At 36.9% G+C, this 12,820-nt stretch overlaps 2 protein-coding genes across 2 annotated transcripts; both read left to right on the top strand.

Annotated features, from left to right (window-relative positions):
• Positions 1-5,102, top strand: LOC103980170 (pentatricopeptide repeat-containing protein At5g64320, mitochondrial). The gene is made up of 4 exons (XM_009396470.3): positions 1-2,348; positions 2,467-2,526; positions 4,656-4,780; positions 4,965-5,102. Exon 1 carries the CDS (start codon positions 194-196, stop codon positions 2,330-2,332), a length of 2,139 nt encoding a protein of 712 aa, XP_009394745.2. The 5' UTR covers positions 1-193; the 3' UTR covers positions 2,333-2,348; positions 2,467-2,526; positions 4,656-4,780; positions 4,965-5,102.
• Positions 5,103-7,084: 1,982 nt separating this feature from the next.
• LOC103980171 (uncharacterized) lies at positions 7,085-12,610 on the top strand. The gene is made up of 4 exons (XM_009396472.3): positions 7,085-7,338; positions 7,440-7,517; positions 9,748-9,940; positions 12,216-12,610. Exons 2-4 carry the CDS (start codon positions 7,464-7,466, stop codon positions 12,344-12,346), a joined length of 378 nt encoding a protein of 125 aa, XP_009394747.1. The 5' UTR covers positions 7,085-7,338; positions 7,440-7,463; the 3' UTR covers positions 12,347-12,610.
• The last annotated feature ends 210 nt before the right edge of the window (positions 12,611-12,820 follow it).

Below are 12,820 nucleotides of genomic sequence, written 5' to 3'. Positions count from 1 at the left end.
CTAGTTTAGCTTCCTTCATCTTCCTTCCGACCTCTACAATGCCGCCGCTCCTCCCGCCGGTCGTCTCGTCCTCTTCCGCACCTCTCTTCTGTGCTTCTCTTTCTCCTCCTATCCTTCTCCTCCTCTTTCCGCTTCCTTTCTCCTCGTTCATCTCCTGCCGAGTTGCGACCTTTCGTGCCATCTGTTATGAGTAATGTTAAAAAGATTTGATCTTGTCACGCTCTCCTTTCAAAAGCTCACACCTTTATGTAGTCTCGCCTTAAACTTGCTCCGCTACGCCACTTGCGGCGGCTCGGAGGGCCCCAAAATGGAGGTTGAGAATGAATGGGAGAAGCTCCTGAAACCTTTTGATCTCGAAGCGCTTCGTGATTCTCTCAACATCTTAACCCCGCTTCGTCTCTGTAAACTGCTTCAGCTTCCCCTCGACATCTCGACATCCATGCAACTCTTCCATTGGGCCGGCTCGCAGAAGGGCTATTGCCACTCCTTCGATGTGTATTATGCTCTTGTTCGGAAATTGGGCGAAGCCGGAGAGTTTAGTACTATAGATCAGCTGTTACGCCAGTCCAAGGAGGAAAGGATTGTTTTAAAGGAGCGTCTTTTCGTTGTGATTATGAGATGGTATGGAAAAGCCGGCTTGCCTGGAGCTGCAGTCCAACTGCTTGATGAAATGGCTGATGTATTCGGCTGTAAGCCAACCTTTCGCTCGTATAACGTGGCTCTTGATATATTGATCGGAGCAAATTGTCATAGAATTGCAGCTGATGTTTTTAATGCAATGGTCCGTAGAGGAGTCTCTCCAACCACTTTCACTTTCGCCCGAGTGATGAAGGCACTTTGTTTGATCAATGAGGTTGACGCTGCTTGCTCACTTCTGAGGGGTATGGCAAGGCATGGGTGTGTGCCTGACACGGTTATATATCAAACTCTGATACATGCTCTCTATAAGGAGAATAAAGCGCATGAGGCATTAAAGCTTTTGGAAGAGATGTTTCTCATGGGCTGTTCTCCTGATGTCAATACCTTCAACGATGTGATTCATGGGCTTTGTAAGCTTGGCCATTTACGTGAAGCAGCCAAGTTGGTTGATAGGATGTTGCTTCGCGGGTGCAGTCCAAATGCTTTGACCTATGGAGTGTTGTTGCACGGCTTGTGCCGGAAGGGTCAAGTTGATGAAGCAAGAACTTTGTTGAGTAAAGTGCCTCACTTGAATGTTGTTTTGTTCAATACAGTGATAAATGGTTACTTGAGTGAAGGGAAATTTATCGAGGCCAAGGATCTTTATGGTAGGATGGTGGAAAGTGGATGTCAACCTGATGTATACACATACAATATCATGATGCGTGGCCTTTGTAAGACAGGAAATTTGGGATCAGCTATGCAGTTACTTAAAGAGATGGAGGCCAATGGTTGTATGCCAAACGTCATTAGTTACACGATCTTAATCTATGGATTTTGCAGTGATGGTATGTGGCAAGATGCTAATGCAATTGCAGAAGAAATGTCCGCAAAGGGGATCAGTCTTAATACTGTAGGATTCAATTGCCTTATTTCTGCTTTATGCAAGGACCATGAACTTCATGAGGCCATGGAGCTGTTTGAAAAGATGAAACGAGTAGGGTGCAAACCAGATATATTCACGTTCAATTCTCTGATATGTGGCTTGTGCAAAAATGGCCAAATTGAAGAAGCATTCCATTTATATGAAAATATATTTTTAGAGGGTGTAGTTGCTAACACTGTTACCTACAACACCATGATACATGCATTCTTACAGGCAGGAAAATGGCAAGAAGCTATGCAACTTGTTAATGATATGGTGCTCAATGGTTGTTCACTTGATATTATAACCTACAATGGGCTTTTAAAAGCCCTTTGCAAAGCTGGAGAAGTTGATAAGGGACTTGGATTACTTGAGGAGATGACAAAGAAGGGTATTCGGCCTACTAATATTTCTTATAACTTCTTAATTAGTGGGCTATGCAAGACAAGAAGAGTCCATGATGCACTTGAACTCTTGAGAGAAATGCTTGATCGGGGAATCACCCCTGATATAGTCACTTACAATAGTCTAATAAGTGGCTTGTGTAAGATGCAGTGGATGCGAGCGGCTTTAAACCTGTTGGAGAAGCTACATGCTGAAGGCATAGCTCCAGATATTGTAACTTACAATATTCTGATTAGCTGGCACTGCAAGGCAAACATGCTTGATGATGCCTACATGTTTCTGAACAGAGCAATAAATGGTGGAATTGTGCCAAGTGCTCTCACTTGGGGCATAATGGTGAAAAATTTTACCAGAGAGTCAGTGCTTCTAATGCCAGAGCAGTAAAGGAAATTGGAGCCAGGTACTATTTGTCTTTGTTGCTACTTGCTAAACCTAATCAGTTTCCAAGACACTTCGACTAATGCTGTTATAGTTGCAAGGAAGAATTATTTTTTTGGTTTTGTGTATCAAACACCCAGGCATTCCAGCATTCCCCAGGATTTTTTAGGAGGCTCACTGTCTTGGAGCTGTCTGATATTGTAAGTTGTTTAATAAACAGCTTGACATACAAATTATTTTCTTATAGATTGGGGAGTTTGTGTATATTTGTGGTTTTTCTGTCCTTATTCGAGTGATTCTTCTGAAAAATACATAATACTTTGATATGCTAACCATATATCATCATGATTTTCTAATAGAGCTATCATTTTTATCTTACATTAATGCCAATGTAAATCAATAACCTTTAAGAAATGGTGGCCATCTCAAAAATCTATATTCCCATCGCTGCTGGCTTTTGCCATTTTGTCCTTTGTGTGGTGCTATTTTGACCAGTATCTACTACCTTAACAGTGTGTTATTTGTTCTCTTCACAGCCTCTTTTGAAAAAGGTTGATTTATGTAAGTGGTAAATGCTATTATGCACGTATGTTTATTCTTGCACTAATGAAATCTATACAGTTACAAGAACCAAGAACTTTGTGCAAATTTGGAATATCCATGTCCATAGTTGTGATCTGCAGTCTGGAATTTTAACATGGCTTAACAATTTGAGTTCTGTCTATAACGACATGAAATTTGCTATAGTGCTTTGCTGCCATATGCTGAAAGATTTAAATGCTTTTTTGTCATTTTGTTTAAAATTTGAGGTTTATCTCGTCAGACATCTAGGTAAATTGTTTGAAAATTAGACAGACTATGTAGAATCTTGGATTTAGAAATTAACATCTAACATTTAAACCTCAGTCCTCTCTTTATCCAAGCATTTAGAAAGCACCTCTGACAGTTAAAACAAAAATACAAGTAGGAAAAATTGAATCTATTTGACTAAAATCTTCTTAAAAAATCTCCAAGTATAATTCCTTGACAATTTTTTGAGAATATTCATTGTTAAACGAGTAGAGAAACTTGATAATAATTATCTTTAGAATATTCCAAAAAACTTCCTAATCAGAGCAGACAACTAGGCATATATATTCTGTAAGGTAGTGTTTTTTTAGTAAGTTTGGAACATTGTTGGTAGCAGAATATTGTTAAATTTTGCACTTCATTCTAAAGATGTACAATTAATACATCCATATTTAGTCAATTGACGGGCAATTCCATCTTGCTAATGTGGCTAAACCTGACTACATTGACTACACTGGCTATATCCAAAATGTCCTTTACAGTAGCTTGAAGATTCCATGATACTACATCGAACCCTTTAAGTAGTTGATAGCCTCCAGCGAGTTCGATTTCACCCAGATGCCATGTAGATCATCTCTTCTGCACCTTGTTAGCCTTTCAGGATTGGTCTGCATCTTGCATAAAGGGCACTGTATACCCTTCCAAACTCCAAAGAAACAACTAGCTACAGCAATGGAACCATGTTCCTCTTTGACCATAATACCTGCCCCTGGAAAATTAGAATCTGGTTGAAGGGAGTCATACATTCCATATAAAAACTAACCAAAGTGGTATCGCCATCAGTAATTAGTGTCTGATCGAACCTCTTGGATATATTTCAACTTGGGATAAAAATATTCATGGTGACTGCCACCTTATACGAAAGAAGAGATTTTGGCTTAGTGGTTGGTTGTAAAATGATGATCATTTTTATTAAATCAAAGAAATTATTAGGAATTGCCAATGACACTTCTAATTTGACAAGCAGACTCTTTATCCAAATCTTGTCCCTCTTTCAAGTACTCCCCAAATTTCCAATCATCAAAAGATTGAAACTTAAAACTACAAGCAGCCTGTTTTGAAAACTCACGGGCAAAAGGACATTAAAAAGAAAAATGTATGGGAGAATCAGAGAACATCTTGCACATATTACAACGATCAAGTTTAGTGTGCATTAATCTAGCAATCAAATCAGAAGTTGGTAATTTGTTCCAAAGAAGTTCCATTAAAAAAGAATTTGACGTTAGGAATTAGGATGGGTTCCTAGACACCACATCACCCTTGACCCAGGTCAATTAATCTTATTAGTGTGGTACTCTCCTTCACAAACTGGTAAACACTCCCGGATGAAATGACATCACTCAAGGAAAGAGTCCACATTCATCTATCATCATCGGGGCATTCAGACATGAATTTCAAACACTTTTTTGACTAACAAATGGTGAAAGCACCTACTCAGAACTTGCACCTTCGATTCTTACTTGTGTGCTTGTTTTTCCAGCTGCTTCTTCAAAGATGCCAAGTATCATGGTGATAATTGGAAATAGCTGGTGAACATTGTAGAAGATCAGCACTTTGTCAAATCTGCCACTTGCTTTGTAGTGATGGAGATGACTCAAGTGCCAGGTTAGAAATCTATCCTTAGATGCAGAAACATTGCTCATTTTTTCTGTCAGATTGACCAAAGAGAAGGAAACTCGAGTGGTTCTCTTTCTTGGTTTAGAACAAGAGTGTTTTCCTGAATTAACAAACTTCTCTCTCCATTTGCTTCCTTTTGCCACCATTTTACCTGATCAGTGAATGTTTGCAGGGTTAGGAAGTCAATCTAGCTGCAGCAGATGCTTGCCATGGTGTGTGGCAGCCCCTGTGACACTCAAAGGGCCATTCTTTAATAATGTTCAGGCAATTATGTGGTCAATTGAAGATTATATATATATATATATATATATATATATTCTTTTGATAGTTTTCGCCATTGCGACTCCAATTTTTCCAATCACAGGCATCAGTTGGTGTAGGTCTCATTGCCATTTGCATTAATAAGAACAAGGCGATCAAGAACAAGCTTCCAACATCAGATCTGTGTGGTGGCCCAAGCTTTTTATGTATCATAGAGAAGAAGAAGACACAAGTAAATGGGACTGCAATCATGCAATTAGGCATGGATACCTTGTTGTTAATTCCAGACATGGATGGACTCTAACATAGCTGCATTGATTTCTAGTTTGGTGATCTCTGTTAACTAAGAAATATATGAATGTGATGTCCCTATCATTATTGATGGAAGCCTCTTGGTGCTTTTTGTCTGCTAATGAACATTTGCTGTTCACTGTTTTAGCCATTCGTGCATACTTGGCCATCCTGATTGATCTAAAACAATTTTCTTCAAGGCATATACATGTGAGTTGCCAATTGGTGGATACTAAACTTTATGAACTCAATTGACATACATCATGAATCTGGCATAATTCACCTAATAAATTAGATGGGAAGACATTATATGCTATGGGAGATATTTGTACTATTGGTATCTAAGAAGGTTTTGGGTCATCTCCAGTGACCCCCTCAACATCTATATGTCAATTTTGACCTTCATCATTTGCTCTCTCGCTCTTCTTTTATTTAAGATAATTTCTTTAGGAAACAAGCCCAATTTTTGTCATTTTATTTGAATTATATATATATATATATATATATATATATATATATATATATATATATATATATATATATATATATATATATTACCGTTACTTGTATTGGGGTTTTACACGTCTACCTTTTATAATAATTTATTTGCTGTTAAGAATTTTAACAACTTGTATATCATTTGTTAATAAAGATTATTATTCACAACCCCTTCTTACTATTGATAATCTTTTATTATTTATAATCACTTATAAAAGAATAAAATATTATTTATTATTAACGATCTTATCTTTTTTTTTCTTTCCCACAATCTCTCATCCATCGGCTATTAATGCCCTCGACGCTAATACTATTCATCACTGATGTCACTTGTTGTGGACATTGTTAGGTGCCTTGCATCTTCGTTCACTTTCGATGTCGTCAAAATCTTCTCAATGCTCATTGTAAATGTAGTTGGAGGTGATGCCAGTCGTCTATTTAATTATTGTGATTGTTGCTTGCCAGCTCCTCCGACATTGTAGGTGTAGTTGTTACCGTCGATGCTCCTCTATCGTCGGCATTTATAACTCACTTGCCTTCCCCTCCCTAAATATCATGAACCTCCATCATCGATTGCTTACTTTTCTCCTTTGTAACCCTTTCAAAAAAACTAATATCTTAGGAGCGTGAAGGTACTTGGGCTTCGATGACCGCCCATATAACTTAGCCCACGTATTATTGTTGTTTCCATTAGCAACTCTAGTGGGGCCTATTCAGCCCTTGCGATTGCTTGAATTACTATCGATTAGATCGAGGAGAAGAAAAAAAAAATTATGTCTATTTATAAAAGAATATTTTAGAAATATTTAAAAAATTCAAAAAGTGGGTTGCAAATACAAAACTCTTTTATAATTTTAAAATATTACAAATATATTTATTCAAATATTGAAACCTTCCATTAGCTTCCATTTAGTAAACTCATGTTAATTATGACTAACCATGATTACCGTTAAAAATAAATAGTATTAAAATTTTTAGATATCTCAAATATCATCATTTTTTATCAATTATCTGTTCCCTTGTTTTATAACTTTACAGTAATTACAAATTTATAAGAAATATATAAAATTAAAAGTGTCAGTCACGAAAGCTTATATATATATATAATTTTTATTTTCGAAAAATTAGCATATGTCTAATATTATGATATCATATATAAGAAAGGAAAAAATTAGATTTAAAATCAGTTAAGTACTGAAAAAATAATAATATTTAGCGAATCAACAAAACGGAGGAGGCTTGTTTTGAGAGAGAAAGAAAGGGGCAAGGGAACAATTCGATTGCTCGCAGCACTAAATAGGCACAGAGTGAGGCGTTCAACGACTCCTCTCTTTCTCGTCCTCTCTCCGCTCCTTGTTGGCGACGAAGAGATTGGCGATCTCCTGAGGAAATTGGCGTCTAACTCCCCATGTCTTGAGCGCTGAGGGGATCTCGTCAACTCGATCCGATCCGCCTTCGTAGGTTGCCGTCTGTTCTGATCCAAAACCTTCGAGACGGTAATCGTTCGACGAATCTTGGTGCTTTTTCCTTTGTTTACTGGTTCAGTGCGACGGAAATGTACCTGTGCTGCAACTGCTCTTGGAATCTGTAACTGTAGGGTTTCTTTGCGCGGAAGAGGGAGATGAGCAAAGGGCGGTCCCCCGAACCCTTGGATTTCTTCATTTGGACCGTCGAGGTATCTTTTGATCAATCTTAACGTCTTCAATTGCAATTGTGGTATTCTGTCGTGGGAAAGAAAGAAAAACATGGACTTTGTGAATTGATTGCTCGTTTCTTCGCGTCTAGCGTAGTGTATTCTCTTGATCTGGATGCCTGATGGATTATGATCGTGCAGTTTCGTTTTTGAGTGCTACATTGGTTTCCACAAAAGTGCGTTGACCTTGCGATTCCATGGTACTGGTCGTTTTGCCCTTTCATCGCCTCGAAATTTTCAAGCTTGCATAAGTTGGTAAAAGTAGTATACATGAATTCAGTTGTGCCCTTATTCTAAATCAGGAGTCTAGTCTCAGATACCTAGGTGGAGTTAAGTTAATCCAGATGATTCCTCTTCCATTGTATACTGACCTAGCTAACTTAACTAGGGTAGCAAAGAAGATAACGGAAGATTAATCATTAATACGATCAAGGGTTATTTGGGTTACAATACTTGATCAAATTAAAACAATCGCTTCTTTGATTGGCTATTGTTGGTTAATCCTTTAACCTACTTATTAGCCATCATTAATCACAAATTAGATGCTCCCTTAAAGTGTATTAGCATACAAGACAAGTCTATATAAGTTTATGCATGAGTATGAATTGAGCTCAAGAAGGTCAAAACTGCAGGCATAAGCATATATTCCCAAGTATAAGTATGACCAAACAAACACCCGTAATTGGCACACCAATCAGCAATCTGATTGGCCTCGTGTAAGCATATATGCATGGCAAGAAAGCTTAAGTAAAGAATCTCTGATGATATTAGTAATTTCTGGGTTGCATTTGATTTCTGAGGTGTAAATCTCTGAAGAAAGCTTAAGTAAAGAATCAGCAATTTGATTTCTGTGTGACTAATCAAAACAGTCAGAGTTCCTAGGTTAGGTCCTTGTGTAAAAAAGATAAGCAGTAGTCTTGAAGAACAAAATTGGCACCACCATTGTAATTGGTCCAATAAAAAACATGTCTGAGTCACCCTCTCTCTTGGCAGGTCCACAAATCCATAGAGAAAATCATTCCTGACCTCTCAAAAATATGCTCTAAGCACCCAACAGAAACCTAGCAATCCAAGAAAGAAACTCTAAATCTACAAATTCTTGGTGGATGACTGAAATTTCTCTACATGTGATGGAAATATTGTATCTGTTAGGGATAAGGTGACAATTATGATAACCCAAGGGATCTGACATTTCCAGTGAATTGAAGATGGTACAGGAGGGGCATTGACAAACCATTTAGATTTATTTTTCTCTTAAATTGATTTCATTAGTTTAAGTGTCTTTTGCATATTCCATTAAGTTGCCAAATGACATCTACTATAATTCTAATTATCAAAATTTCCAAAAAGAAGCAAAAGGAATGTCAAACAGAAAACAAGATTAATATAGGCTATATTGGTCTACTATAATCCTTCTCTACTTGGCAAGAAAGATGCCACACTATTGACTTAAGGAAGCTCTAGAAATTGATTAGGAGGAATGAGTCATGGAATATCATTGGAGTTAAAACTCTGGGTTAAGCAAGATTCTGAACTATAGAGCTGGTCTGATCCAAAACTTGAGCAAAAGAGCCAATTCAAAGATTTCTTATGTTGGAATTGATATTCACCTTTTGAATATTGGTGCTTGCTCGATATGTTTTACCTGATAAAGGTGAAGCATTCTAAGAATGGAATCCTTGAATTACAGCTGATATATACCCCTTTTTTCTTAATGCTTGAAGTTTGAAATTAAGCAAGAAAGCCTTGTTTCATCTGATCTGCGGCTCAACACTCTATCACTAGTTTTTCCGAGACCAAGAAGACATCCTATAGTTAAATTCTGTGCAAAGTTCTCTAAGTTAACTATATATGAAAACACTATGCTAATTGTGGTAAATATGAAATTTTCTCCTCCCGTTTCCATGCCCTTCAACAGCAATCCATGGCTAAATCCACATATACAATGTTTGGTGATGATAGATGTCTACTATGGATTCCATCCTTATTTATTGAATATTTATTCCCAGCAGCTATTTTCACTTTACTGCATATGTTCAATGAGCAGCCTTCTACAAGGTTCACAAGATAGATAACTAGAGAGTGTCATAACATAAACAGTTCTAAGGACACTACTGGACATCTGTGGATGTGTTAAAACTATAAAACACATACTTTCAATCAGGTTTTGTTATTTATTTTGTTTGATTTGAGATGGAAAATATGTTCTCAGGATGTTGGATTGTGGCTGGAAGAGATAAATCTTGGAAGTTACCGCCAAGTTTTCGAGGAAAATGGTGTCAATGGGGAGTATCTAGAAAGTCTTTCTATGTTCACAACAGAGCAGATTCTGCGCTTTATCAGGCGATGCCACATGAAATGGGGTGACTTTATTACACTTTGCAAGGAGTTAAGACGCATAAAAGGTTCAATGATACTTCTCCCTTATGTTCATCATTTCTTGAAGTACATTGAAATGTGAAAAGTCTCTCTCTATTAGCCATATTTAAACAATTATTCAGCCTCATAATTTTATGCTTGATGATGGCTAAATTGAAATGTTCAGTGTGTTAAAGATTAACGAAGCCTCTTCAACGACTGGCTTGTTAAAGCTTCAGTATTCATCCTATATACAAATTAGCCCATTCTCAGGATTTGACAATGATCATGTTTACTTATCACTGACCAAACAGAGTACAGAACAAGAAGTGCCATACCCAAATCAGTAAATTAAGTTTTTATCAGTGTTCAATCTCCATGGAGTTCCTTATCCTGATAAGAATTTGAACTTGTTAGTGTTCTTTCTTTATAAAAGGTGAATGTGGTTCATGGTCTAAATGACATCACGGGGTTTATCAGTCTTAACTGTTGTTATGTTTCTCTAACTTTCTGTATCTTGCATAAATTCTTGTACCCTGAGTCTTCGTTGCCAATACTAGTGCACTTTACAACATCAGATATGCATGACTATCTTTGTACTCTATTGTATTCTTTATTTCTTTGAAGAGCATGGAGATCACTGTGTGATTGTTTTATGTGAAATTTAGCACATTAGTATATTCACATTTGCAAGCACTTTCATATGTACTTATAAAAATTTAACACTATGATACAAGTACAAATTTTGTAAATGCTTAGGGTCTGAAGAATGATCAATCAGTCATAATTGATTTTGTTGCAGAACCTCTCACTTCTCACAATATTCACATTATCACTGAAAGGAAGATAACATACAAAATACTCATAATATGTTACCTACTCTTGTTCCTCTAACCATAAACCACATCACCACTGATGTAGTTTAGGGTGCATAATTTTACAGTTGATTTTATGTAGCATCTTACCACTAATGATAATGAGGGAAAAAAGATCAAGTAAAACTCTATATTTGCATTTATATGTGAAAATCGTCCCCCACTTGATGTCAATTCTCTCTTTCTATGTCGACAAAGTTCATAGTCATTTTGCATGTAACTTTGGTATCATGTTATCATGAGTGAGTTCAAAGGTGAAGGAAAATTTTACATGAAATCAAGGATTGCTTCTCAGCCTGGCTGCCTGAAAAAAGATCAAGTAAAACTCTATATTTTACATTTATATGTGAAAATCGTCCCCCACTTGATGTCAATTCTCTCTTTCTATGTCTACAAAGGAAAATTTTACATGAAATCAAGGATTGCTTCTCAGCATGGCTGCCTGTGGTGGTCATTGGCCGGAACTGTTTATAACCAGCTAGCCGTCATCTGCTTTTGTTTGTGGTCATTTTTCCTTGTTCATTCCCACTGTTTGATGATAAGTCCTTTTCTTTTTCAACTGTGTTTCAAGGTTGAACCAAAGTGAGCTCTGGAGTTAAATCAAATAGTGAAAAAAATTATAGTATTGAAACCATTTTCATGTGGAATTTTATAGTATTGATCAGTTTCAGTTAATATTGTTCTAGTTTCAACTGAGAAGTTCTGAAAAGGGTATAGTAGGGGCAGGTCACACTGGTTAGTTGTATGCTGCCTACAACTGAGAGATTTGTATATCAATCCACAGTCACGTCGAAATCTACATTCTAGGATGGGCATAAACTATGATGTACAAAATTTGCATGAAATAAGTACCTCTTTAAGGAATTACGAGGAACATCATGTAAATGTTATCTTTAGTGATGGAATGCAAGTTAATCAATTGAAGGATGACTGGCTTGGTCAGTTGTTTACACTGGGTGAGGCTCCAAATATTTTTACAATAACAACAACAAAACTGTAAGTCCCATGTATTTGGGATCGGCTAGGCTCCGAAGATTCTTTGCTTATTGAAAATGAGCCTATGGTTTTGCTTATTTATCTACTTGTTAATTATAAGAATCAGATATTTGCTTTCTGGTGACACCTTTGCTTCATAAGTTTGAAAATTTCATCATATTTTTCATCTTCCTGTTAGTTGCTGTCTGCAGTGTATTCTTTCTTTTGTGTGCAAAAGAAAGTTATTTGATTTTTCTCCAAGAATAATTATTTTTAATTCCTGCTTATATGATAAATAATTTAGATGGAGCTAGCTTTAAGACAATTGCAGCTGGTAAAAATGAGTGTTTCATTGTGGACCAATAACTTCGGAACCAAACCTAAGCATTTTGACCCCATGATAGATTTTTGGTTGGGCCATCAAAGAGCTACAACCGTATGTGCATTGATATGTTTCTTCCATTACTTACAGTTGCATGCCTGAAAGGGGAACAAGAGGTCCGTAAACCATGGTGGGCTCCCTCATGCTTATCGGTGGTCTTTGTGAGATTGGCAAAGCGCAACAGGCAATCCCGTGTTGTCTCCATGAAGCTGGAACCGTAAGTATTCAGATGGAAGTGTTGTGTTCCTCCTGTTCCCTTCGTTTTCCCTGATAAATCCTGGGAAAATGGCATGAAAGATGATCTCTGCGAGGAATTACGAGTTGTAGGTCTATAGCATGCCTGGGCTTATCCTTGTTATATATATATATATTTATATATATATACTAACTGTTTCCTGCTGTATTTGTTGATTTATCTTTTGCAGTTTCCTGTGTGATAAAACTCAACTGGTTGAGTCAATATAGTTCTTCCATTGTTGCTCGCATTACTGTTGATCCATGAATTTACGGTTGAGTTATCAGTACCACTTGGTAGTTGGTAGTATCATAAAATTGAATGTAACATCACTGTTTTGTTATTATGGAGATCCAGAAGTGGATTGGTAGGAGGAAGTGATCATACACTTACGGATCATTAGTCTTAGCCTCAGTTTCAGAATTTATGATTTTGCTTCGGTCGAATATGAAACTGGAAC

This window comes from Musa acuminata, chromosome BXJ1-4 (genome assembly GCF_036884655.1).
Source record: "Musa acuminata AAA Group cultivar baxijiao chromosome BXJ1-4, Cavendish_Baxijiao_AAA, whole genome shotgun sequence".
Classification (NCBI taxonomy): Eukaryota; Viridiplantae; Streptophyta; class Magnoliopsida; order Zingiberales; family Musaceae; genus Musa; species Musa acuminata.
Note: the sequence above shows the minus strand (reverse complement) of the source record. Positions and strands in the feature narration are given on the sequence as shown.